Raw genomic sequence first — 26,321 nt, 5'->3', positions numbered from 1 at the left:
ATGATGTTCTCAAAGGGTAGAGTGTTTCCTTTGTGAGGACAAACAGCCCTCATTAACCATGCTGTAGCTTACCCATGCTTTTACCGTTGATCAAAACACGTTGCTTTGCTACTGTACACAGCAATTCTGCTAAAGGCCCTTCAACACAGAGCCTGGAGGAAGGGTGCTGTGTGTGTAACCAGCTTTTACACATCTGGAGGAAGGGTGCTGTGTGTGTAACCAGCTTTTACACATCTGGAGGAAGGGTGCTGTGTGTGTAACCAGCTTTTACACATCTGGAGGAAGGGTGCTGTGTGTGCAACCAGCTTTTACACATCTGGAGGATAGGTGCTGTGCGTGCAACCAGCTTTTACACATCTGGAGGATGGGTGCTGTGTGTGCAACCAGCTTTTACACATCTGGAGGAAGGGTGCTGTGTGTGCAACCAGCTTTTACACATCTGGAGGAAGGGTGCTGTGTGTGCAACCAGCTTTTACACATCTGGAGGAAGGGTGCTGTGTGTGCAACCAGCTTTTACACATCTGGAGGAAGGGTGCTGTGTGTGCAACCAGCTTTTACACATCTGGAGGAAGGGTGCTGTTGCAACAAGCTTTTACACATCTGGAGGATGGGTGCTGTGTGTGCAACCAGCTTTTACACATCTGGAGGAAGGGTGCTGTGTGTGCAACCAGCTTTTACACATCTGGAGGTTGGGTGCTGTGTGTGCAACCAGCTTTTACACATCTGGAGGAAGGGTGCTGTGTGTGCAACCAGCTTTTACACATCTGGAGGAAGGGTGCTGTGTGTGCAACCAGCTTTTACACATCTGGAGGAAGGGTGCTGTGTGTGCAACCAGCTTTTACACATCTGGAGGAAGGGTGCTGTGTGTGCAACCAGCTTTTACACATCTGGAGGAAGGGTGCTGTGTGTGCAACCAGCTTTTACACATCTGGAGGATGGGTGCTGTGTGTGCAACCAGCTTTTACACATCTGGAGGAAGGGTGCTGTTGCAACAAGCTTTTACACATCTGGAGGAAGGGTGCTGTGTGTGCAACCAGCTTTTACACATCTGGAGGAAGGGTGCTGTGTGTGCAACCAGCTTTTACACATCTGGAGGAAGGGTGCTGTGTGTGCAACCAGCTTTTACACATCTGGAGGAAGGGTGCTGTGTGTGCAACCAGCTTTTACACATCTGGAGGAAGGGTGCTGTGTGTGCAATCAGCTTTTACACATCTGAAGGAAGGGTGCTGTGTGTGCAACCAGCTTTTACACATCTGGAGGAAGGGTGCTGTGTGTGCAACCAGCTTTTACACATCTGGAGGAAGGGTGCTGTGTGTGCAACCAGCTTTTACACATCTGGAGGAAGGGTGCTGTGTGTGCAACCAGCTTTTACACATCTGGAGGAAGGGTGCTGTGTGTGCAACCAGCTTTTACACATCTGGAGGAAGGGTGCTGTGTGTGCAACCAGCTTTTACACATCTGGAGGAAGGGTGCTGTGTGTGCAACCAGCTTTTACACATCTGGAGGAAGGGTGCTGTGTGTGCAACCAGCTTTTACACATCTGGAGGAAGGGTGCTGTGTGTGCAACCAGCTTTTACACATCTGGAGGAAGGGTGCTGTGTGTGCAACCAGCTTTTACACATCTGGAGGAAGGGTGCTGTTGCAACAAGCTTTAACACATCTGGAGGAAGGGTGCTGTGTGTGCAACAAGCTTTTACACATCTGGAGGAAGGGTGCTGTGTGTGCAACCAGCTTTTACACATCTGGAGGAAGGGTGCTGTGTGTGTGCAACCAGCTTTTACACATCTGGAGCCAGTCCAATGGAAAGAGCTATGATGAATAAAAAGCCTGAGAATTTGTGAATTGAGGACTTATGTCAATCTCAATATTGCCTTATTCATCCATTTCTATATTTAAATCCTAATACTCTTCAGATGAAAAGCAGAAGATCAACAATGCAGGGCTGATCTTATTCAAAAGAGTAGTTTATCCCATTCAGAATATCTGTTGATATTATATTACTGTCTTCGGTTAATGTCTTGAAGTCATCCACATCTTTTCTCACTATACCGCAATTGGTACTGCTCTGCGTTAAGCCACCTAGTGGAGCAAAGTGGGAATGGTTCTGCTATAACAAGAACCTAACTATCACTCAGTTTGCTTCTCTCTGGTGTTCTCTGTTTCACCGACATGTTTATATTGACAACTAAACAAGACCACCTGTCATTCCAGGCCAACTTGTGTTTCGTGGACATCGACAACCACTTCATTGAGCTGCCAGAGGACCTCCCTCTGTTCCCCAACAAGCTAGAGTTCATCCAGGAGATCTCCGAGGTGCTGTTGGCCTTCGGTGTGTCTCCGGAGGGGAACCCGCTCCACAGCCAGGGCCAGGCCAAACACCGGGGCTTCCGCTCCACTGACATGGTCACGGACAGACGCAACGGCAACCTGGCCAGCTCGCCCCTCAACTCCTACCTGCTGAGGGAGAACGAGACCATCGCTAGACTGCAGGCCCTGGTCAAGAGGACTGGGGTCAGCCTGGAGAAGGTGAGGGCAGGTCATCTGTCATCCGTTTGACTGGAACATATTATTCTAGATAGTCTGCATATACACTGAGTCCTAATGTTTGGTATACTCAGTGCAATTCATGCAGAATAATACTGCCTGTCTGTCACACTCTTTTGAAAATGACTAAGGGTGGGAAAGGCAGTCTATGAGCTGCCCATGTAAGCTGCTGCCGGCTAGCTCCGAGTGTGCTGTGCTCAGCCCTGGTGACGAAGGAAGTCTGTTACATTGCCATCAACAGAAAATTGTCGCCCATACAGAACCTAATTGCCATCTGGTTTGAACATGACACAGAGGGCCGTTGGTAATATATGGTAATGTTTCAGCAGAATCACATTACAGACCAGTGAATTAATTAATTAATTAGCTTTTAACTACAGAGAGGAGGTCTCTCCAACTCTCCATATCTATAGGAGCCCAGAGTAAGCAGCTTATGGACTAGTAGGGGCTAGCATTAGCTTTCTCTGGAAAGATTGCCTGCTCTGATAGTCTGCTTTTAGCTCCTCATTTTGTGTGTACGGCTTCAGGTAGGGTCATTGTGGCCATGTCTCACATTAAGGTAACCACCTGATTTAGGATCAGTGGTGTAGAGCGATGAATTAGAGGAGGGCTCAGTGGGTCACATCCCTGCCATCTGATCTGGGCTTCGTAGCCATTACTCATCTTCATGTCTATGAGTACATGTATAGGCGACTCATTCACTGTGTCCTTTTGTCCTGCTCTTGCATGTTGAGATCTGCAATTGTGTCACACTTTGATTGTAACAGAGGAATGTGTGTGTTTTCAGTTTTTTTTGTAAATAAATTCAAACGTCTCAGACTTCTTCCCCCATGCCCCTATCAGTGCTCCAGCAGCTTGTGCTAACATGGAGATAAGAAACCCATACCCTCTATGGCAGGAGTAGGAAACTAGATTCAGCCGCGGGCCGATTTTTATCACAGCTGATGGTCGGGGGGCCGGAACATAATTCAAATCATTTGAACACTGCAAGTTGACCACATCTAAGCCCAAACATGAATTGGATTTGATAATAACAATAATTTCATACCTTGATTATACCTTGGTGATTTTACCGTTATTTTATTACCAGCCCACCCGCTGCCGGCCGCCTGTTGTCGACCCCTGACCCCTGCTCTATGGCTTTCTTAACTTCTGTCATCAAACCCCTCTTTTTCTTCTTCTTTTTCACTTTCTCTATTTTTCTGTGCTGTGTTTTCCTGAGCCACTGTGTTTCCTCCTCCCTCTTCCAGTTGGATGTGAGGGAGGATACCAGCAGCAACAAGGACCTGAAGGTGCAGTGTGATGAGGAGGAGCTGAAGATGCACCAGCTCAACATCCAGGTGCGAGAGGTCTTCGCCAACCGCTTCACCCAGATGTTCGCCGACTACGAGGTGTTTGTCATCCAGCCCAGCCAGGACAAGGAATCCTGGTTCAGCAACAGGGACCAGATGCAGAACTTTGACAAGGTGAGATCAGGGATTCCCTATATAGGGGCCTATATAGGGGCCCTAGGACTATGGTCAAAAGTAGTGCACTAAATAGGGAATAGGGTGGCATTTGGGACGCTGTCCTACTCCAGACTCTGAAATTAATTTGAGTGGAAGTCTTCAATGCTCTTTAAAGCTTTTTATATTAATTGACCCCCAGGAGACCTCACTTCATTTTGTGATGTGATTCTTGTCGATTCCAGGCCTCCTTCCTCTCTGACCAGCCTGAGCCCTACCTGCCCTTCCTGTCCCGTTTCCTGGAGACTCAGATGTTCGCCTCCTTCATCGATAGTAAGATCCTTTGCCATGATGATGAGGACAAGGAACACACGTTGAGGGTGTTTGACTCCCGCGTGGACAAAATCCGCATGCTGAACGTGCGCACGCCCACCCTGCGCACCTCCATGTACCAGACCTGCACCAATATCGACGAGGCGGGTAGGAAAAGAGGAAACCCGTTTTCACACCTATACTATTAGGAGATCATTGTCTCAGATGGTGCAAGATACTTGTATGTTTTCAAGACACACATGGGAATAGTCAGTAACACCTGGAATAATTCATGTCAAACAGGATTTAGCTGTTGAGTTATTTTCCTCTAACTATAAATTCTTTCAAATTCCTCTCTGTAATTGTATGATTCATTGCATGCATGCCAGTTATGTACTAACCTAATACATTACACAGTTATCTACACCGTTGTAATAGTCTTAACTATGTATGTAGCCTGCTGTCATTGGTGCTGATGATGTTGAGTGTTGGGTCAGGTTAGGGATGCAGAATTCCAATAACTTTGCAAAAATGCCCAGTTTTTCCAGAAATCCAGTTTGGAAGATTCCCGGAATCAGAAGGGAATAAGCAGGAAATCATGAATCCTCCAAACAGGATTTCTGGAAAACCTGACAATTTTGATAAGATTAAAGGAATTTTGCCACCCTAGGTCAGGTGATGATAACCCACAGCATGGAGGTGTGGCGGTGAGGAGTCAGAGATGAGATGTGGAGTGGTGAATCTATGTGACTCCTCAGTGCTATGACTCATAGGCACTCACAGAGGGGCTTAACAATGACATAAGACTGTTAAATCCTCCATGACGGTTGGTGCTAATGGATCTGCTGTGACAGTACCTCATCCTCCTCCCCTCTCTGTGTCACCCCAGAGAAGGCCATAGAGATGCGGGTGGTTAAGATCGACCACACGGCCCTGCATCCCCACCTGCTGGATATGAAGATTGGCCAGGGTCGCTACGAACACGGCTTCTTCCCCCGGCTGCAGTCTGACGTGCTCTCCACTGGACCCGTCAGCAACAAGTGAGTATCACACCTCCTCAAGAGAGACTGATTTACATACTTTGATTGATAATACTGAAAAAAACATGTTTGTTTTGTCTCTCTCTTTGCTATTTGGCTTTCGTATCTTTCTAAGTGAAGTTGTTTTGTTTGTATGTTAGATGGGCGAAGAGGAGTGCTCCAGCACAGTGGAGGAGGAAGGACAGACAGAAGCAACACGCTGAACACCTTTACCTGGACAACGACCAGAGAGAGGTGAGAGGACATCAAGCAGCCCTAGAAAAACAGGATTAACATTCCCAAACCATATTCACATGGATTTTGTCTATCTGTTTTTGTGTTATCGTTAGGTTCTTGTCGATTTCTTCCTCACTCTTCTTCATGGCTTGCGGTGTTCACTTCTAAATATCTAACGTCTGGAACGATTGAATTAAAGTCTTGTTTGTCCATTTTTCTCTGTTACTTTCCCTCAATTATTTCCTCTTGACCTAACCTCTCTTTCTGTTTCTGTTTCTATCCCTCTGACACCTACTGTCTCCCTCACATCTACCTACTGTATTTCTCTCACACACTCTCTCTTTGGTCTCTCTCTCTCTCTCTCTCTCTCTCTCTCTCTCTCTCTCTCTCTCTCTCTCTCTCTCTCTCTCTCTCTCTCTCTCTCTCTCTCTCTCTCTCTCTCTCTCTCTCTCTCTCTCTCACCCTCTCTCTCTCTCACCCTCTCTCTCCGTCTCACACACACGCTCCCAGCATGTGGAGTGTCTGTTCCCGGAGCTGCAGCTCCTGCTGTTTCTAGACTACTACTGGCTCTCGCAGTCCTTCAGGCCCTGTCTAAAGTCTGTGACTGTGGATGTGGTATGTGTTGGCAGTGGGTGGGGCCTGAGCCTCACACCATGTCCACATGGCCCCTCCCCCCATGTGGTCCTCAATCCCTCCTCCTCCCCCTAGCATCACAGCTTTACCTGATACTCCAGATCACTTTCCAGGGTTTCTTCTCAGGTTTAGGGTTTCACTTTAGGATGCACTTAACTCCACATTAAGAAAGCAATATTTAGATTAATTTGACAGAATCTCAGAAAACACATGGCACTGACACGCCTCCCAGGATGGATGTTGAGGTCAGAAAGGTAAAAGACAGAAACACATCGTCCATCATGAAATGACCTCAGTACAGGCAGCTCAGCTCATTATACAACTGACTCAGAGCTCCTCCCTCTCCCTCTGGAATGATCAATCCCTCACTGTAGTAGTTACCAGAAATCTATCCACAGTATGCACTGTATACGTTCTGTGGTTGGTTGCCGAGTGGTGTGACCCTCTGTGTTTATGTGATGATGAACATTGAGCCAGATTGATTACTCTCCCTTGGTGTATAGCCTACTCTTGGGCCACTCCGCGTGTGTCCTCTCTGACCCTGTCCTTCCATGACCCTGTCCTGTCTGACCCTGTCCTGTCTGACCCTGTCCTCTCTATCTCATTACAGAAATACATCCAGGAGGCCAGGAACCTGGGCACTACCATCCGGCAGCCCAAGCTGTCCAACCTCTCCCCCTCCGTCATCGCTCAGACCAACTGGAAGTTTGTGGAGGGTCTGCTGAAGGAGTGCAGGAATAAGGTACAGTCACTACCAGTCTTCCTACATCTCACTCTTACGCAGACATATTACAATTGCAGTAGACTTTTGCAGTAGACAATCCCATGGATATTGAGATACGACACCTTCAGTGAGTCTCCATTAGTTTCAATGTCACTCAGAAGTATTCTGATGTCAATGATCGTTGCAGTAGACTATTACTTGAATATTGAGATCCAGCACCTGTAGTGTCAACCATCTGGCCTCCAGAGATGGTAATCTCCCTGTACGGGGATGTGTGTGTCCCTCCAGACCAAGCGCATGCTGGTTGAGAAGATGGGCAGGGAGGCGGTGGAGCTGGGTCATGGGGAGGTCAGCATTACAGGCGTGGAGGAGAACACACTTATCGCCTCCCTCTGTGACCTGCTGGAGAGGATCTGGAGCCACGGGCTGCAGGTCAAACAGGTCAGCACACACACACACACACACACACACACACACACACACAAGTGTTATTTAAAACAGTATATATACACACTAACACACATGTATGCATTTAGGTGCATTCAATGCGCATTCATTCATTCCCGCATCTCCATCTTCGTCTGCCAGGGTAAATCTGCCTTGTGGTCCCACCTGCTCCATTATCAGGAGAGCAAAGAGAAGACGGATGCAGCACCAGCCGGTTTGGGTCCCGCAGGTAAGCCACTCGTTGAAATGTGATAAATGGATGGTGATGTAAAGCCATAGCCACATCCCTCTCTCTCCTCCCCACATCAGGTCTCATCCACGACATAGAGAGACGCAAATCTGACGCTGGCGCTGCCTTGGCCCCTCTCAAGGTATCCATGATCAGGGACATGAGGTGAGTCTCCTCATCCATTCACCAGGTCTACCACAGTACCAGTGTCTTCAGATGCTCTACCTACCTTATATACACTATTTGTCAAGTATCCTCCTGAATATAAATTTCAAGTCATATGGTCTTGAAATGATGGTTGGATGGTTGTAAGGGGAATGTTGCAAGTGATACTATACTATTCTGCCTGTGTTGATTGTCCCTTCTGTAGCGGCAGAAGTGGTTCAAATGTATGCCTTCGTACCTCTACGTACTTCTTTGAAAATGACAATTTCGAATCAAGGTGAGATAATGATTGATTGATCATACCTCAGAATGCAATGATTTCAAAGTGTTTTCACTGCCATCTTGTGGCCCACTGACAAAAAACACTTTCAGTCAAGACAGAATATTATCAATGATTCAAGACCATATGTAGTGGAAAAATACTGACATCAGCCTCATAGCCATGCATCTCAAGCTTTGCAGCAGGCATAAACACTTGATTACCAGCTATGATTTAAAATATATATATAATATATGTATATATACATATACTGAAAGCTTAGCCTTCCATCTTTGTGTTCTATTTGATCAGACTTGACCTACAGTCCTCATGGTCTTCATGTCTGGTCCCTCATGTCTGGTCCAAATGCTATACCAACATGTAAATCTTGGTGGGGCAAACTCCCCCAAATGTATTTAGATGCATGCCAGCAAAACCACTACACAACACAACACTAAACAATACATGAATTGTGCTATAAAACGGTGACAAACGGTGCCCACAAACTGTTAGGGCCAACATAAAACTGTCCCGACAGCAAAGCTTTCTTTTCAGAACCATGAAGTGAATCCTTAACACTGCTACACCTGGCTATCAGCGGAGCCTTGTCTGGCAGCAACACAATTCATTCAGCCATAGCTGATATGGCTGACTTTCATAAACAAATGTGCGTTTACTGACAATTGAGATGTACAATCTATGGCATAAGGTGACGACGAGCGGATAAGAGGCAATCTGTAATTTCGATTAAGACATTAATGAGTGAGCTAGGATGGACAGTCAATATAACTATTTGTTCTGCACTTTTGAAATGTACAGCGACAGAATTTAGAACATGGGCTGGTCTTACAGTATTCTCCCTGTACACCAAGTCAGAACCGTAGGATAAATAAAGGGGCCTATAAGCAGACAACGAAAGCTCTTACAATATTCAATGATTATATTTCTCGTAAACAGACTATAGTCTACATGTGCACCACCTAGTCAGAACAGTAGGCTAAGTTATGAGGGGGAAAGTCAGATACATTTAAACTCAGTTTTCCCCAATTCCTGACATTTAATCATAGTAAAAATTCCTTGCCTAAGGTCAGTTAGGATCACCACTTTATTTTAAGAATGTGAAATGTCTGAATAAGAGTAGAGAGAATGATTTGTTTCAGCTTTTATTTCTTTCATCACATTCCCAGTCGGTCAGAAGTTTACATACACTCGATTAGTTTTTGGTAGCATTGCCTTTAAATTGTTTAACTTGGGTCAAATGTTTCGGGTAGCCTTCCACAGGCTTCCCACAATAAGTTGGGTGAATTTTGGCCCATTCCTCCTGACAGAGCTGCTGTAACTGAGTCAGGTTTGAAGGCCTCCTTGCTCGCACACGCTTTTTAAGTTCTGCCCACAGATTTTCTATAGGACGAGGTCAGGGCTTTGTGATGGCCACTCCAATACCTTGACTTTGTTGTCCTTAAGCCATTTTGTAACAACTTTGGAAGTATGCTTGGGGTCATTGTTCATTTGGAAGACCCATTTACGACCAAACTTTAACTTCCTGACTGATGTCTTGAGATGTTGCTTCAATGTATCCACATAATTTCCCTCCTCATGATGCCATCTATTTTGTGAAATGCACCAGTCCCTCCTGCAGCAAAGCACCCCCACAACATGATGCTGCCACCCCCGTGCTTCACGGTTGGGATGGTGTTCTTCGGCTTGCAACCCTCCCCCTTTTTTCTCCAAACATAACGATGGTCATTATGGCCAAACAGTTCTATTTTATGTTCATCAGACCAGAGGACATTTCTCCAAAAAGTACGATCTTTGTCTCCATGTGCAGTTGCAAACCGTAGTCTGGCTTTTTATGGCGGTTTTGGAGCAGTGGCTTCTTCCTTGCTGAGCGGCCTTTCAGGTTATGTTGATATAGGACTTGTTTTGCTGTGGAGATAGATACTTTTGTACCCGTTTCCTCCAGCAACTAAACAAGGTCTTTTGCTATTGTTCTGGGATTGATTTGCACTTGTCACACCAAAGCACGTTCATCTCTAGGAGACAGAACGCATCTCCTTCCTGAGCGGTATGACGGCTGCGTGGTCCCATGGTGTTTATACTTGGTACTATTGTTTGTACAGATGAACGTGGTACCTTCAGGCATTTAGAAATTGCTCCCAAGGATGAACCAGACTTGTGGAGGTCTACAATTGTTTTTTCTGAGGTCTTGGCTGATTTTTTTTACATTTCCCATGATGTCAAGCAAAGAGGCACTGAGTTTGAAGGTAATTGACTTAAATGATTTTAATTAACCTATCAGAAGCTTCTAAAGACATTTTCTGGAATTTTCCAAGCTGTTTAATGGCACAGTCAACTTAGTGTATGTGAACTTCTGACCCACTAAAATTGTGATACAGTGAATTGTAAGTGAAATACTCAATAGACAAATTACTTGTGTCATGCACAAAGTAGATGTCCTAACCGACTTGACAAAACTATAGTTTGTTAACAAGACATTTGTGGAGTGGTTGAAAAACGAGTTTTAATGACTCCAACCTAAGAGTATGTAAACTTCCGACTTCAACTGTATATATTTGTTATTTTTTTATTTGTTTTATTTAGCTAAACAGGTGGGTCTCTGTTCTGAAACACTACCACACTAGTTCATTTAGCAGAGACTTTTATCCACACTAGTTCATTTAGTAGACACTTTTATCCACAGTAGTTCATTTAAAAGACACTTTTATCCACACTAGTTCAATTAGCAGACACTGTTACCCACAGTAGTGCTCAGCCAGGCTGAGAGGAATCCTGAAGTAGGCGATAGTTTATGGGATGCATTGTGTGTTAAGGCAGTCAGACCACTGTCATGTCTACGGTGCACCACAGCCAGTGGTGTTGAGTCATGCAGGACGTCATTCCTGGTGTGGTGTGAAGGAGGTGGTAAAGAGAGCTGGGCTGATCTGTGTGACAGCATGTTACTTCCAGCCTGATTCCCCTGCAGACCCCCTGCAGACCAAGCCAGGGAGAGGGGGGTCTGGCTCAGGGCAATACCAGACAGCTGTTTATTTCTTATTTAGGCAGGTCAGTTAAGAACAAATTCTTATTTACAATGACGGCCTACCCATGGCTGTGGCGTAGTCTTGTAGAAGTCTACTCTGATCACACGTCTGCACAGACACACATCATGTCTTCTTTCCAAGGATCCAGAATTTTCCATTGGTGCTTTTTCATTTGTGTGTTGTCACATTGATATACGAGCACATTTTAATCGATAAATATTTATATTTGGGTATCTGTACTTTAAATGGACAATAAATGTTGACCAGGTAGCTTCATTCTACATATCAACATTTCATATTTACCTTGCTGTGCTCTTTATTATTTGACATTTTTCTTCTATTCTACAGGAGGTGGATTCCTGTACTTAGTCTGCAGATTGCAGATAACCATTGTTTTTCTTACAATATCATTCATGCAATAACAATCTGCATTGTGAATGTTGATATTTTGCCATGGGGAACAGAGGGGAGTGGAGGAAATTGGGTTAATTCGTGAGAGTGAGGGGGGGGGGGGGGGGGGGGGGGTGAGAGAGGAGGAGGGGTGCATGGGGAGCACTTATAGCGCAGACAGTGCAGTGCTTACTTGCAGAGGTGGAGTGGAAGGGAATGTGTCTGGACACGGAGGGCATGATAGTGGCTGGGAGCGATGATAGGAGGCTGGCTTAAACACTAGGCAGTCTGGGGCTGGCCAAGGCTTCTTCCTGGCTGGGCTGGCTACCCCCTCTCAGCCCTGCATGCTCTGGAATCCAGAACAGTGGTGAAAACAACATACAGCAGAGGTCTATCACCTTGTTCAGAGGGACTGTCACTGCTTTTGCATCTTATCATATATTAGATTTGTGGTTTGTGTTCACCTTGGCCAAAGGATGCAAAACATGCTACAACATTATAGACCATCTCTGAAAGGATGACTGTTTGTATATGTGTGTATTTGTGTATGTTTTTCTCCTCTGACCTCTGTGCTGTGTACTATATCCTCCGTAGACACATCCAGAACATTGGGGAGATCAAGACAGACGTGGGCAAGGCCAGGGCCTGGGTGAGGCTCTCCATGGAGAAGAAGCTGCTGTCCAGGCACCTCAAAAAGCTGCTGTCTGACCATGAACTTACAAAGTGAGCAAAACAACAAGGACCTAGTATACAACTGGCAAATCAAGCTAAACACAACATGTGTACTTTTTGTAAGAGCCTCTGCTTCAGTAATTGGGATAATACCCCATTCTCTTTAAGTCAGTCTCCTCATAAATCCTCACTAGTTTTTATTGGAATGTCCCACTCAGTCTCACACACATGAATCAACCTGATGTCTGAAAACTATGCATGTATAAAACATGAGCTCTTTTGACAGATCCAAACGTCATAGTACAATCACCTATTAAACATTTACAATGTTTTTTATAATTGATGAGATGGTGGTGAAGTGGGTCACGTTCAGGCTGATTCATTATGGAGGTATTGCATTGTGACTGTTCCATTACCATTCTCCATTTGTTTATCAAGGAAAACACATTCATCAGCTACTGATTCAGCCTTTTAGGCTTCAGACTGTTATTGTTCAATCTATGATCATTACATCATATGAAATGCTAAACTTAGTTTTTTTTGTGATTTTTTTTTTGTTGCTTTTGTTTCTTTTGCAGGAAACTATACAAGCGTTATGCTTTTCTGCGCTGTGACGATGAGAAAGAGCAGTTCCTGTACCACCTCCTCTCCTTCAACGCTGTGGACTACTTCTGTTTCACCAATGTCTTCACAACCATCAGTGAGTGCCAGCAAATACCATACAACCTGGCCACGACACTGAACACTATGTAACCAGAAGCTGAGTAGACTTAATTAGATTAGAGTAATAGATGAATTAGACTTATTTCCTGGCTAAACCTTTTTCCTTGACTTAGGATACTTACTGAGAAATATATTGAAGACAGAGGTAGCTCTTCTTGTGACCATACTGTACTTGACTGAGTGATTTCAGGCTTCACTCTCTTCTCTGTCCCACAGTGATCCCATACCATGTGCTGGTGATTCCCAGTAAGAAACTAGGAGGCTCCATGTTCACAGCCAACCCCTGGGTGTGTGTTTCTGGGGAGCTGGCTGAGACCGGGGTGCTCCAGGTCCCCAAGCACACTCAGGAGATCACCTTTGAGGTTGGTGCTCCCCTCAAGATTGAATATTCTTGGTATTTTGATAATAATATCAATATATATTCACCTCAACATGACCTTTGCTCTTTGCCTTCTTTCTCTGTCACAGTGCCAGAACCTGGGCAAGCTGACCACAGTGCAGATGGGCCATGATAACTCCGGTCTTTATGCCAAGTGGCTTGTGGAGTATGTTATGGTCCGGAATGAGATCACAGGTCATGCTTACAAGTGAGTGAAATATTTGGTAGCAGCTGCCTTATGCTGGAGATTTCAGTGGCATCTACTCACAAGAAAAGTTGTTGAAGCTTTGGTTAACTGTTATATTGCTATATTATATTGTGTGTGTGTGTGTGTGTGTGTGTGTGTGTGTGTGTGTGTGTGTGTGTGTGTGTGTGTGTGTGTGTGTGTGTGTGTGTGTGTGTGTGTGTGTGTGTGTGTGTGTGTGTGTGTGTGTGTGTGTGTGTGTGTGTGTAGGTTCCCGTGTGGCCGGTGGCTGGGGAAGGGGGTGGACGATGGCAGTCTGGAGAGGGTCCTGGTGGGAGAGCTAGTGACACCAAACTCAGAGAATGAGGACAGAATGTGTCGCACGCCCCCCATGCAGCAGTCCCCTGGAATGATGAGGAGGTTCGTCACCATCTCACCAAACAGCAAACCAAGTGAGTGACCATTCAAATACACTGCAAAAATTGTCATCAATATTAACCAATAGTCTTCACTAAGGGACTACACACACAGCCCCAAATGTTGCTCTCCCGTACGTATGCAGTTTTTTCACCGTGGTGTGTTTTAGGGACCACCCTCTCTGGCTGACGTCGGACTGAAAGAAATTCAGCATGAATCTACATGTAGAATCGGTTTGCAAATTACGGCCGGCACTCTGTTAAGAGGTGCTAAGTACTCTCGGCTGGCAAACGCTACCGGTGTGTCACTTTTGAGGGTCTTGTGTCTGCTGGCATTGACTGATTTTGTTCGACTCTTTCCCATCATCCAGAGTTGAACACTAGTCAGATCCAAGAAGGAGTGGGAGAGGCCATCAATGGGATAGTGAAGCACTTCCACAAGCCAGAGAAGGAGGTGAGAGACACAACCCCCCACCACATTGTCTATTATTCATCACAGTGAAGGAGACAGTGGGTCCTCTGTCTGTACACTGTCTGTACACTGCATGCAATACTGATCATAGTCTCACTCACATGTGTTCCGAATGAACAGTTTCATATGGCCACAACTGATGTGTTGGACCAGGGTACTTTGAAAAGATACAACATTAGTCACTCTTTTTCTTTCCCTGTCTGTTTTTCTATAGAGGGGCAGTCTGACCCTTCTGCTGTGTGGGGAGTATGGTCTAGTCTGGGCTTTAGAGCAGGTGTTCCAGCATGGCTTCAAATCCCCACGCCTCTTTAAGAATGTCTTCATCTGGGATTTCTTAGGTAAAGCCTCCAATACACGACCATTACACCTGAATATACAGTATACAGTGTCTTCCGTGCCATACTATTGGATGAGGCTGCGCTTATCAATGTCTTCTGTCTGTGATTTCTCCTTATAGAAAAGTCACAAGTGTACTTTGAGAGTGCTGAGCAGAGGGAGGTGACTCCAGAGGAGAACTGGCAAACCAGAGTACGCCACTTCTGCCGCTTCATGCGGGCCATCAACAGCACATCTAGGAACATAGGCAAGGATGGGAAGTTCCAGATGCTGGTGTGTCTGGGTGCCAGGTAATATCTCCTCTGTGGCCTCACAAACACACACAGAACAACAGCTATCATCAGGAATATTTGAATGGGAATTCATTGTACCGCACTAAATGTCCTGGTCAAAAGGGCAAATTAGATTGCTTGACATGTTTTACAAGACATCTTCAATTCAACTGAAAGAGAGGTTTTTTCATGATCTCTCTAATATCAGCTAGGGTTGCAAAGGGTCGGAAACTTTCCGGTAAACCTCCGTAATATTTCAGGACATTTTCCATGGGAAGTTAAGCCCGGGAATTGGGGAATTTAGCTTAAATTCATCAAAAAAGTTAGCTTATAACAGTGAACTTGTTCTAGGTTAGCAATTCTAGGTCTTGGGGCATATTTTGGTTAAACTATTAAATGGAATTAAATGGAATTGCAACCCTCTGCATGCACAGTGAATTATTCCATCACATGTGCAGTGCACTCTTCCATCACATGTACAACTGATTCTCGAGATCTTGCACACTAATGAGATGCTATTGAGCCCACACTACTGCACTTCCTTGTCTGTGCTAAGGACTACATGTTTTCTAGTAAGTTTTGATTACAATACTGGGTGGATGATTATATTTAATATGACATCCATGATTTGTTGTTAACTAGTAAATAGTAGCCTTCAGCAAAGTGTTTTTAAATAATTTCTAACTTGTTAACAGTTTCTGCTAGTTCGTTTTTGCTACCATGTGGGTTTTAGCTTGCTTGAGCCTGCTAACTGTGGAGTGTTAATTCACCTGTTTCCATACATGTTTCATTTTAAAACATGTATCTTACAAAAGAGTTGTTTAATCTATCTGCTTAACTATTTATCTGTACATGGAATTGTATTCTGTTTTTTTTTTACTAATTATTTTCAAATCTTTACAGGAAAATGCCACTGATGTGTGGATACATTTCACTGCAGCTAATGTAGAAGGAAAAGCTGTGTACATGTGCAAATACTGTGCCAAATCAAATATGAAGAATGCAACAAAGATGCAGAATCATCTGGCCAAGTGCATAAAGTTCCCTCAGCGCTCACGACAAGCAACCTCTGACAAAAGTCTCTCTACTTCTATTCGAGGTGAAAATGATGAATCAGACACCTTATCGATAGCAACAGCTCATGGTCCTCCTGGAATCAGAAGTTTTTTTACTCAATGGAGGAACGTAGTCAGAGAAATGCCAAGGAAATGGTTAGGTATGTGAAGTTATAGCAGCAATCTACCTCACCAATCAAAATGAGAAGAGTAAGAGCACCACATTGAAGCTGCCCAGCAACACTCATTGGGGTTGTGTTGTCATCATGCTTGACAGTCTCCTGTCAAGGGGAAGGAGTCTCTCCAAGAAATGGCCATATCACAGTCTGCCCATATGGATAGCCCCATCAAGAGGATCCTACTGGATGATGTATTCTGGAAGAGAGTGGTAAGCAGCCTGAAACTCCTGAAACCTATAGATGTAGCTATTGCACGGATTGAGGGAGACAATGCCATCCTGTCTGATGTTCAGACTCTGTTTGCAGATGTAAGAGAAGAAATCCGTACTGCCCTGCCCATTTCACTGTTGCTCCAAGCAGAGGTAACTGCAGTTCTGAAATACATCAAAAAGCGTGAAGACTTCTGCCTAAAGCCCATACACGCCGCAGCGTACATGTTGGACCCCAAGTATCCTGGCAAGAACATCCTGTCAGGTGCAGAGATCAACAAGGCTTATGGTGTCATCACTACCTTGTCTCGCCACCTTGGCCTGGATGAGGGCAAGGTTCTTGGCAGTCTGGCGAAGTACACTTCCAAGCAAGGGCTTTGGGATGGAGATGCGATATGGCAGTCTTGCCAACATATCTCATCAGCCACCTGGTGATAGGGACTTTGTGGATCTGAGGCTCTTTCCCCTGTTTCCTCCATCATCCTCCAAATCCCACCAACATCAGCCACCTCAGAGCGCAACTGGTCCTTGTTTGGGAACACACACACCAAAGCCCGCAACAGACTGACCAATACAAGGGCTGAGAAATTGGTTGGTCATCCAGGCAAATTTTAGGCCTTTTGAGCCTGGCAACGAGCCATCCTCAACAAGGTAAAAAAGTAAGAAGTGAACATTGAGGAGGTCCTGGGAGAAGACATGGAAGCCTTAGAGGAAGACAACCAAAGCTTTAGTTTCTAGACTATAATTTTACAGATGTATGTTGAAGACGTTTTTGGGAGATGAGATGGATCATTGGGGATCATTCAATATTCCCTTTCTTTTGTTGTTCAATGAAATCATCCCATGTGAAGAGTCAACTCATTTAATTGAAGTTAAATTCATAACTAAATCATTTTTAAAATTTCTATTGGAAGAATTTAATCATTTGCAATAATGTATACTTATGATAAGGTAAAATGTTTATGTTTCTGGCTCCATATGATATGGTAAATATATCCAATGAAAAAAACATCTACATTTAAATGGTATTATTATTAATTTGCATATATTTCAGTTAATTCCCAAATATTCCTGTTAATTCCCACGGAAAGTTTCCACCTCTGAATATTCCCCAAAATGTGCAACCCTAATAGCAGCACAGCATTTATCACTGTGATAACAGAGTGGGCGGCTTTGTCCTCTTTTGTAGTGTAGTGCTAGGGTGATCCCTCCACGCCTCCTGCTTCAGTTATTTTCCCTCACACTGTGTGTCTTGTTGGGAATTGTATGAGTATGTGTGTATTTGTGGAGGTTGAATAGATAGAAATACAATTCTATTTTTATGGTTGTATAGTAAAGCAATAAGGCACGAGGGGGTGTGGTATATGGCCAATATATCACAGCTAAGGGCTGTTTTGTTTTGCGTCGTGGCTGGATATTTTATTTATTTAACCAGGCAAGTCAGTTAAGAACAAATTGTTATTTACAATGACAGCCTACCCTGGACAACGCTGGGCCAATTGTGCACCACCCTATGGGACTCCCAATCACGGACGGATGTGATACAGCCTGGATTCAAACCAGGGACTGTAGTGATGCCTCTTGCACTGAGATGCAGTGCCTTCGACCGCTGAGCCACTCGGGATACAGCCCTTAGCTGGGCTCGAACCACCCAGTTTATAATCCCACTTTAAGCTTCCACACACTAGTTCAAAACATACAGTATATATCCTACCTGTTATGACACCTCAGACTTCCTCTTTCTCTCTCTTAACCCTTTGTGGCAGAACAGGGCTTGGTACTGTAGCTCAAATGCACCTGCCACTTCAATGAAATACCTTCTCTTTGTTCTTTGTCAGAAATATTTTTAAGTGGCACATAGCGAGACCAGACATGCCTAAATGCAATGGAAATAATACCTCAGTCATAACCAAGCTTGAGCCCTTCCTATCCTGATTGTTAGCAGGGATGAGGATTTACTAAAAAAGTTCCCTGAAGTCAGTCTGGTAAACTTCCTGTTTCTCTCTGCTCTTCCTAGGGACCATTTGTTACACCACTGGATCGCTCTCCTCACAGACTGTCCAATCACAGTCCAAATGTACGAGGACACAGCACTGATAAAGGACCGCTCATTGGTAAATTCTCTGATCAGAGTGCTACAGACTTTGCAGGAGTTCAACATTACCCTAGAAGCTTCACTTGTCAAAGGGATCGGTATCTAGGCCCTCCTTCGTTCGCACCAATTGGACCTGACTAAGGAAGACTGTTAGGGACCACTAAAGAATAATTAAACCTTTTTATGCAGAAAGAGACTTGAACAATTAAGGGACGATTTCTGGCTTATATTAAAGCTACTGTTACATTTGCCATATATTAAGTGCAATGAGCCTTTCAAAATGTGTTGTTATTTTTATCCTCAACAATGTTGCTGTTAGATGTTAAGAATATGTTTTCTATTACGATCCATGATTTTCACATTGTTGAAGAAGATAACCCACCTGTTGTATACTACTTTATTGAAAGCTAAATATTTTCATTGTTATTGTGAACTGCTGACAATGGCTATATTCTAAAAAGGAAAACAAGGAACAAAAACTGTTAATATATTTTCAGAGAAGAACAGTATTATTTTGATATGTCTGTCAAGTTGCTTGCTCTGTTCTAATTCTAACTGTCATAATGCAGAGCTTGAAGCAAATGATGCAGAAGTATGCTTTATAAGTATGAATATGACATGGTATAGATGTTTGTGTAGGGTGGGAAACTGATTCACCTACATCAATATGACAGTGTGTAAATTTGGATCAATCCCACTGGAAGTACCGTAGTATGCAACTATTTTATATGGAATAACTTGGCCTAAGAAGAGGCTCCTGGTTCCCCCTGTGAATAAGATAATGTAGCGTATGCTAGTGATGCACAATATGTATTCAGTTGGAAAAGTATCACTATAAGGCCATGTCAGTGCTTCACACTTGACACACAACTCTTCAACAGTACAGTACTCATCATAACCATGGCTTGGTAGAAAGTGATTCATTTATAAAATGACAGCCTTTATGTAAATATCTCTAACCAGTGCATCCTTCTTTCCAACAACTTCTCATTATTCCTCACCTGTTCTGCCCATTCCTGGCAGGTTTACAACATCATGTTTTTTCAGTAGTGAAAATTGTATGAGCTGATTGCCACTTAAATTAATAATGAATGCTGGTTGCTTTAAAAGGCCAGATTCAAAATAGAGCAAAAAATTATCCTCTGAACTGTTGGTATTTCTGCTATGCAATATTATCCACATCACACAAAAAAATCAACCCAAGATCTAGATGAGAATCATTGGACCTCCTCCAATTGTCTTACTGTGCAGCATATGATGATGAATAACAACAGCAGTTTGATAGAAGTAGGTGTGAAGGATGTCTTTCCTGTGCCAACTTCTGAATTGTGTTGGTTGTACTATTCCATTTATAATCGACATGAGCATCTTGGGAGATATATTTTTGTTTTTCAATACTGTTGTACATTTATTGGCATAGCCATATAATGTTGTGTTTACTAAGTGAGGAAATGTGTACAGTGTAAAAAAATAAATAAAGAATAAAATTACAGAAATGCATTAATATGGATGTTTTTTGTATTTTTATTGAAGGAGTATAACTGACTGGAATGGGTACACTATAAATTGCTATATGGTCATTGATGGTTTTGTAAATGCCCCCATATATTCCCCATATGAACTGTAGAGCAAAAATAAGATAACTTTACCCAGCAGAGAAATCAAACACTGATAACAACACTTGTAACAACAACAAATGCTGGTTTTAAAATGTAAACAAACTCATTCGCGCCATTTCAAATACTTTTTTTTAATTGTCCATTCATACGTTGATGATACGATGCTTGCTGGGACATGGAGTCTAATGAGGTGTTGATTTAAATAGGATAAAACGGAAAGCATTTCCACACTCACTACTACTCCCAGAATCCCATATTGTTAAATACCATGCATAGTGTGCGCCAATTGGTTGAATTTGTGTTCAAACGGACACGTTACACTCCTAATATGGTGTTTCTACGATAGAACGCTTTATGTTCATGTTTTTTTATGCTAATGTCGTTCTAATAACCATCTGTATGCAGCAGTAGTAGTAAGGCATGCGCAGTGTGTAAAAAGACAACGGTGAAGATTCAAAGTTTTTGTTCGGTAAGTCCACTGTTATTTACCATTTACGCAATTTGCATTTAGAAATTAACGCAAATGCTTATGTTTTACAGATTTAATTTTAGTCTGTCGCGTGCGAACTATATCTGCAACGGGGTCATTGTAACAATGGGAGAGCATGGATATGGAGCGTGGCGTGGTAGCTAGCTAACGTTAGCAGGCTAGCTAACAACAATAGTCATATTGCTATTTGGCGCTCTCAGCGGGCGAACGTTTGAATTTAAAGGGAAGGAAACTATATAAAGTATTGTGCGTGTTAAATCTTACAACAATTTCATTTGAAATTATAAAACAAGCTAGTGTTGCTCAATTCACTTTGTCGCATTTGTTTTTTATGACTTCGTCCACTTTTTGTTTCTTCAGTGAAAGGAGTTCTCCTTCCCCGCTTTTTGTTTCGGATTCCCCAAGTAACTGAAAATCACTTTCCCGACGGGAACATATCAGTTTTAAACACGGTTAATCAAGGGCAATATGAAAAGCATAGTTAATGTATTACCAGCGACACACTGTTCTAATTTGTCGAGTATTTGTAGTAGCCAAGTTAGCTAGCGATGGCGTCATTACTAGCGGGGGTTGCCAGATGCTGCCATTCTATTTTGTTGGATTGCTTGCAAGTAGCAATGATAGTTTTGGCAATATACCGTTGGTGTATTGTAATCTACTAAATTGAATAGCTAGCTTGCAATGGTTGGCTAGATTTAGTTGTGTGAGTCTGCTTAAAAACCATTCAAACAATTTAATCCTTTGGTTCCTGTCCCGCGGGCTTTGTTTAAAAATAGTCTCCTCCAGTCAGGAAACAAAAAAGCGAGATGGGAGTCGCAGCCTATAACGTTAATTGTGTATGCATAATAACGGGGACGTCTAGCAGATCTATCACCGGTGGCTAAGTGAATGTCATTAATTTGTATAGTACATGCAAGATTGATAAAAGGTGTATCTAAATGCGTAAGAAAGTTTATTTATTTGCTCCGCATTGCTTTTTTGTGTAGTTAAAATAGGTCAATCGTCAATAAATATGAGGAAGCTTGTCTCCGCGTGAAGTTATATCATGGATCGCTGAAATTGTAGAATAAGACTTATAAATGGAAATAACACAATGTTTTGACCAATGTGGTGACCCGCCCCTTTCCCCCAGGGGAAAGCATTACAGCAGTAACGTTACAGTGCTATTACTATTCTGCATGGCATCCTTTGGTGATCTATTTGTTCTTTCTCGGTAGGTTTCTTTCTCCCATTGATCGTCATGTTTGGTTTTCACAAGTCGAAAATATATCGCAGCCATGAAGGATGTTGCATTTGCAAAACCAAGTCCTCCAGTTCACGCTTTACTGACAGCAGCAGATACGAAGAAACCTTCAGGCTATGTTTTGGGTAAGCTTTAAGTGTTAATGGCATGATAACATTGCATTCATCAAATACTTCCTATTCAGGGAGTATTAAACACTACACACTTATTTCTGTATTGTAATTCATGTTAATGCAGAGTTTGCACCAGTTTTTGTCCCAGTGATTGTATGCCATAAAAGGTCAAACAAGTGATGGTCAACAGATTGAATTGGGAAGATATTATTAACTAGTCTAGGATTGATTCTAGGATGGCTTACCTTGTTTTTTTGCTGTCTGAAGAACAGCGATGCTAACTTTGCTTTGCTTCATATATAAGGTAATGTTATGTAACGATGTTTACTGATTTGTATTGTTTATTGTGCTTTTGTTTTCATTTCCTTGATTATTTATCAAGGTTGTCAGAGGATCGTGTGGGAGACATCTGCAATGCTTGTGTGCTGTTAGTAAAAAGATGGAAAAAACTGCCAAAGGGCTCTAAGAAGAACTGGAACCATGTATGCACCATCTTTTTATTTTAGTTCACTGAGGATTCACTGTGAATTTTCATGTAATTGATGCTGTGTGGAAGTTGAGTGATTGACATGTATTATATGACATTAGGTTGTGGATGCAAGAGCTGGGCCTGGCTTCAAGCTAACCAAACCCAAGAAGATGAAGAACAGCGATGGGAAGAAGAAAAACAAACTGAAGAGGCTTCACAAATTCAAAAGACAAAGTAGGTCTCTTGTTAAATCAACAAAATTATAGAATATATACTCTAATATTACTACTGAGTTTTACTGCATAAGTCTTTGTTTCACTTTAGTCATTAGGCTCTAATTGGAGGATCCCGGTAGACATGCAGATGTTGCCTCTAAGTCATGTATCATGAGAGAATGCCACCAAAATGGTTCTGTTTGTCCTTTCAGACTCTGATGCCCACAGCACGACCTCAAGCATGTCTCCATCCCAGTCCCCCAGCTACGAGTCAGATGACGGCTCAGACATTGAGTCCAAACAGAGGCGCCCCACTCCTTCTGTCTTTTCCTTCCTGGACCGTTCTTACTGGAAAAGGTATGTCAATGAAGTATATGAAATTGAAGTATGTCTTAAAAATCTAAGTTTATAATTTAGTACTGTAGTTTTATCTGGGACAATTCTGCAGAAATTTAGTTTTTAGGACAAACTATTGAATGGATACTTCATCCTCTTCCCTGTAGACAAAAGGTGTGCTGTGGGATTGTGTACAAAGGGCGTTTTGGTGAGGTGATGATTGACCCACGTCTCTTCAAGCCCTGCTGCAGCTCCAAGAAGCAGGAGACGTTGGTTCCCATGCAGGACACACACCTTCCCCTTCCCGCGATTCACCCCCCGCCTCTACTGCTACCAGAGGCCCAGAAAGAGGACTGGTGATGGCTCTTGAGCATCCCCTTGGGGTGTCAATGGCACCCAACAAGTTGTCTCCAGTGGCAGACTACCCCCAAAACCATTCCCTATTAGTTCACTGTGCATTTAGACGGCTAAATGATTTTCCTATTTTGCTTTGATATGTGTTTTTGTTTTTTTATACATTCATTTTCTTATCTTTTTTTAAGAAAACTAAAAATAACCCAAAAAATGTTTTTATAAAGGCATTAGTTTATTATTACTATTTATAGGATGAGGAGGCATAATTATATTTGGCCTTGAAGGGCACACTATCCAGGTCTGATTTAATTTGGTTTACAACATTTAAAGCTTATTTTCTGTGTTACGGTTACCAGCGTTTGTGTATATATTATGTTCCTTTTGCCAGCACCGTCTTTTTAAAGAAACATTTTACAGCTGTCTAATTGGCAATGAAGTGTTCATGTGCTGATATGCAAGACTCCACCAGCTACATTTCTAAAAAACAAAACAAAAAACAGCTTATTTGCATTGATGGAACGGACATTTTCAAGTGTTTTCTTATACTTATGTTCCCCTGACACTCAAGCAGATTCCTTTGATTTATAGCATCTTAATATATAAAGGGTTATGGGCTATGAGAGTATTGGGGGGGGGGGTGTCTTGAATGGCCTTTTAAATGTATACATGCATGTGTTGTCTCACTCTCCCACACATGCATGGTTTGGCAAGAGCTGAGTAGTATTGTACATTGTCAGATTTGTAAACACTCCGTACCATGAGCTTATCCATTGCTTTTCCAGCAATTTCATGCAAGTGAATCAAGATAGATTAAGTTCGACCAAGCATGCAGAACTCATCTTTGTCTTGGAATGAAAACCAGCAATTATTTATTTGTAGTTTGTAGTCTTCCATGAGCTGAAAATGCACATTTTCTAACCATATTTTGAAGTGTTTTTGTATATACACTTGTGAGTGTTGGCTATGAGAACTATTTTAAATTACAGGATTGACAACTCATATTTTTAAATCACTAAATGTGTACAGATATGAAAATATTTAGATTGAGGCTTTCTTTTATGGCATCACTTGTAATTTATTCATTGGCCAATAAGTGGCTAGCCTAATCCCCAAGTTTGTCACAACATTTCAGGGGGTTGTGTTTGGTAAGGCACAATGCAGCAAAGCTTTAGCAACCAATTATGAAAATTACCAGTGTGGTGTTGGACAACTTCTGGCAGTAACACAGTTTTTGCCTGCTGAATACCACCCATATCTTTGTCCTATGAGTTGAAGGCTAAAGCAATACCTACACTATTCATGTTCTGTGTTTGTTGGCATCTTGATATTCTGTTATTGAACGTGTATTTTATCATTTGTTTTGTTCATCGACAGAAAGCAAATCAAAGCTGAGACTATGCAGACATTTTGAATGTGAGAAATGACCTAAATGTTAAAGGAGCAATGTTTGTAAGTCCATCTCTGCCTCGTAGCAAATTGATTTTTCAGCTTTTCATTTTTTTTAAAGTGATATTTCATAATTATAATGTGGCTTTGCCTCAAGGGACAACATACGTTTATGGTTAGTGGTCGAGTCAAACCAATAAGATGTGTACCTCTGTTAAATAATGAACAGTTTTGCAGTAAGTGGCATGAATTATTATCAGTTTGTTGTCAGACAGGTAGCCTGAGTGCCAGTCTGTATGTTCTGTCATGCCAACTTCTTGTTACTCTTTGTCATGCCAAACATTGTATGGCTTAACAATGATATCAATGGTGTTTGCAAGAGCACAAACAGATCTGGCACCTGGCTAGTAGACAGGCAAAGTTATTTATTTGCTGTAACTGAACTTCATCACGGTAGAATGGTTTGTGTGAATATACTGTGTAACCTTGGTTATCAAAACAGTTACTTTTGTGTGGCAGGTTAGTTGAGTGTTAAAAATATTTCTGTGATTCTTAAATAATGTCATTAAAAGGAGAGCTGGTGCTTACTTTTATCAAGATGGAAATTCTAAACGGTTTTTGTATATAGGGAAATGCCCATTTTATTGCCGTTTGCGTGGTACATTTGATCATATGAGGTGTGTGCCTTATAAGAATGAACGTTCCTTTTACATTATGAAATTCAACCTGTAATGTCATTTAATATGTATTTATTTCAAATCCATTTGGAAAACTGATTCTGTTAATTGAACCGTTAGGACCGTCAAGTCATTTTCATTTTGTGCACTTTCGATTTTGTTATGTTTTTGTCTTTATTGTTATTCTGTATCTCAACAACTACGTTAGTTCTCTCTTCTAATAAAACATAAATCATTTTTGGATCTGCGTGATCTCATTTCAACCGCTAGATGGTACTCAAACCTTAACACTCGTTTAGTCATCGTAGAGATTGGAGAGAGGGTTGGTTTAAATTAAAGCAATGAATAATGCTTTTGCCACACGGGAGCAGTGCGCAGAATCACTGATCACAGGTGGGCCTACGAGGCACAGAATGTATGTTGCCCAAACCTCTAATTTTCATTCGGATAATTGAACATTGAGCGGGTAAGGCGCTCAATATTCGATTTTGCTTCTGATGTTGAACACAAAGGCGCCTAACGTAGCTCGCATGAAGGCTTCTTCAATATAAAGCCGCATTCACGTCAGGCGAAAGGTACCAGAATCAAATAATAGGAAGCTCCAGGCAAATAATTTACTTTCATTTTAACTCAGAGGTCCCGAGATTCCGACATGACATGACGCAGCATAAATCCACGTTCCAATGTCGATTGCCTATTCAATGTCTCATTCATCTCTTGTCGGAAACTCGGGAAAAATCAGACTTGCTTAAATCATGTTCGGAAATGTAAGATTTGCCAACTCGTTGTATAATTTCTCACTTGGGAAGTATCAGTATGAAACAATTGTAAGCTCTAAGCAAATAACTTGCGTTCATTTTAACTCGGAGGTTCCTAGTTCCAACAAGCACATGAACGCGTCATACTCGTTGTAGATAGATGATACCCTAGTTTCCCACATGAGAAGTATCTCATTATCAACCTATAGTAAGCTCTACGCAAA

The 26,321-nt window shown here is 42.5% G+C and overlaps 2 protein-coding genes across 7 annotated transcripts in view; both read left to right on the top strand.

Moving 5' to 3' along the window:
* The window catches only part of LOC139411577 (DENN domain-containing protein 5A-like), a 73,324-nt gene extending 53,387 nt beyond the window's left edge, over positions 1–19,937 (top strand). For 2 of the 5 annotated variants that reach the window (XM_071158120.1, XM_071158119.1), the window contains 19 exons: positions 2,212–2,526; positions 3,795–4,010; positions 4,235–4,469; positions 5,191–5,341; positions 5,482–5,575; positions 6,068–6,172; positions 6,801–6,932; positions 7,203–7,355; positions 7,503–7,590; positions 7,671–7,755; positions 12,040–12,168; positions 12,696–12,817; positions 13,057–13,202; positions 13,309–13,427; positions 13,674–13,855; positions 14,191–14,273; positions 14,506–14,629; positions 14,749–14,917; positions 18,360–19,937. In XM_071158120.1, coding sequence (XP_071014221.1) covers positions 2,212–2,526; positions 3,795–4,010; positions 4,235–4,469; positions 5,191–5,341; positions 5,482–5,575; positions 6,068–6,172; positions 6,801–6,932; positions 7,203–7,355; positions 7,503–7,590; positions 7,671–7,755; positions 12,040–12,168; positions 12,696–12,817; positions 13,057–13,202; positions 13,309–13,427; positions 13,674–13,855; positions 14,191–14,273; positions 14,506–14,629; positions 14,749–14,917; positions 18,360–18,543 — 2,832 coding nt within the window. In that variant the 3' untranslated portion in view covers positions 18,544–19,937. Of the gene's footprint in view, positions 1–2,211; positions 2,527–3,794; positions 4,011–4,234; positions 4,470–5,190; positions 5,342–5,481; positions 5,576–6,067; positions 6,173–6,800; positions 6,933–7,202; positions 7,356–7,502; positions 7,591–7,670; positions 7,756–12,039; positions 12,169–12,695; positions 12,818–13,056; positions 13,203–13,308; positions 13,428–13,673; positions 13,856–14,190; positions 14,274–14,505; positions 14,630–14,748; positions 14,918–15,802; positions 15,999–18,359 lie in introns of all 5 variants that reach the window. The other 3 variants (XR_011634611.1, XM_071158121.1, XM_071158122.1) reach the window with 3 other exon arrangements.
* Positions 19,938–20,386: 449 nt separating this feature from the next.
* LOC139411576 (SIN3-HDAC complex-associated factor-like) lies at positions 20,387–25,582 on the top strand. Of its 2 annotated transcripts, none has more exons than XM_071158116.1 (6): positions 20,387–20,525; positions 21,764–21,914; positions 22,285–22,384; positions 22,491–22,605; positions 22,799–22,943; positions 23,090–25,582. In XM_071158116.1, exons 2-6 carry the CDS (start codon positions 21,787–21,789, stop codon positions 23,280–23,282), a joined length of 681 nt encoding a protein of 226 aa, XP_071014217.1. In that variant the 5' UTR covers positions 20,387–20,525; positions 21,764–21,786; the 3' UTR covers positions 23,283–25,582. The 2 variants fall into 2 exon arrangements, with proteins under 2 accessions (XP_071014217.1, XP_071014218.1); XM_071158117.1 differs by having other exon boundaries at positions 20,391–20,525; positions 23,163–25,568.
* The last annotated feature ends 739 nt before the right edge of the window (positions 25,583–26,321 follow it).

This window comes from Oncorhynchus clarkii, chromosome 6 (genome assembly GCF_045791955.1).
Source record: "Oncorhynchus clarkii lewisi isolate Uvic-CL-2024 chromosome 6, UVic_Ocla_1.0, whole genome shotgun sequence".
In the NCBI taxonomy this organism is placed as follows: domain Eukaryota; kingdom Metazoa; phylum Chordata; class Actinopteri; order Salmoniformes; family Salmonidae; genus Oncorhynchus; species Oncorhynchus clarkii.
This window is presented reverse-complemented; position numbering and strand designations above follow the sequence as displayed.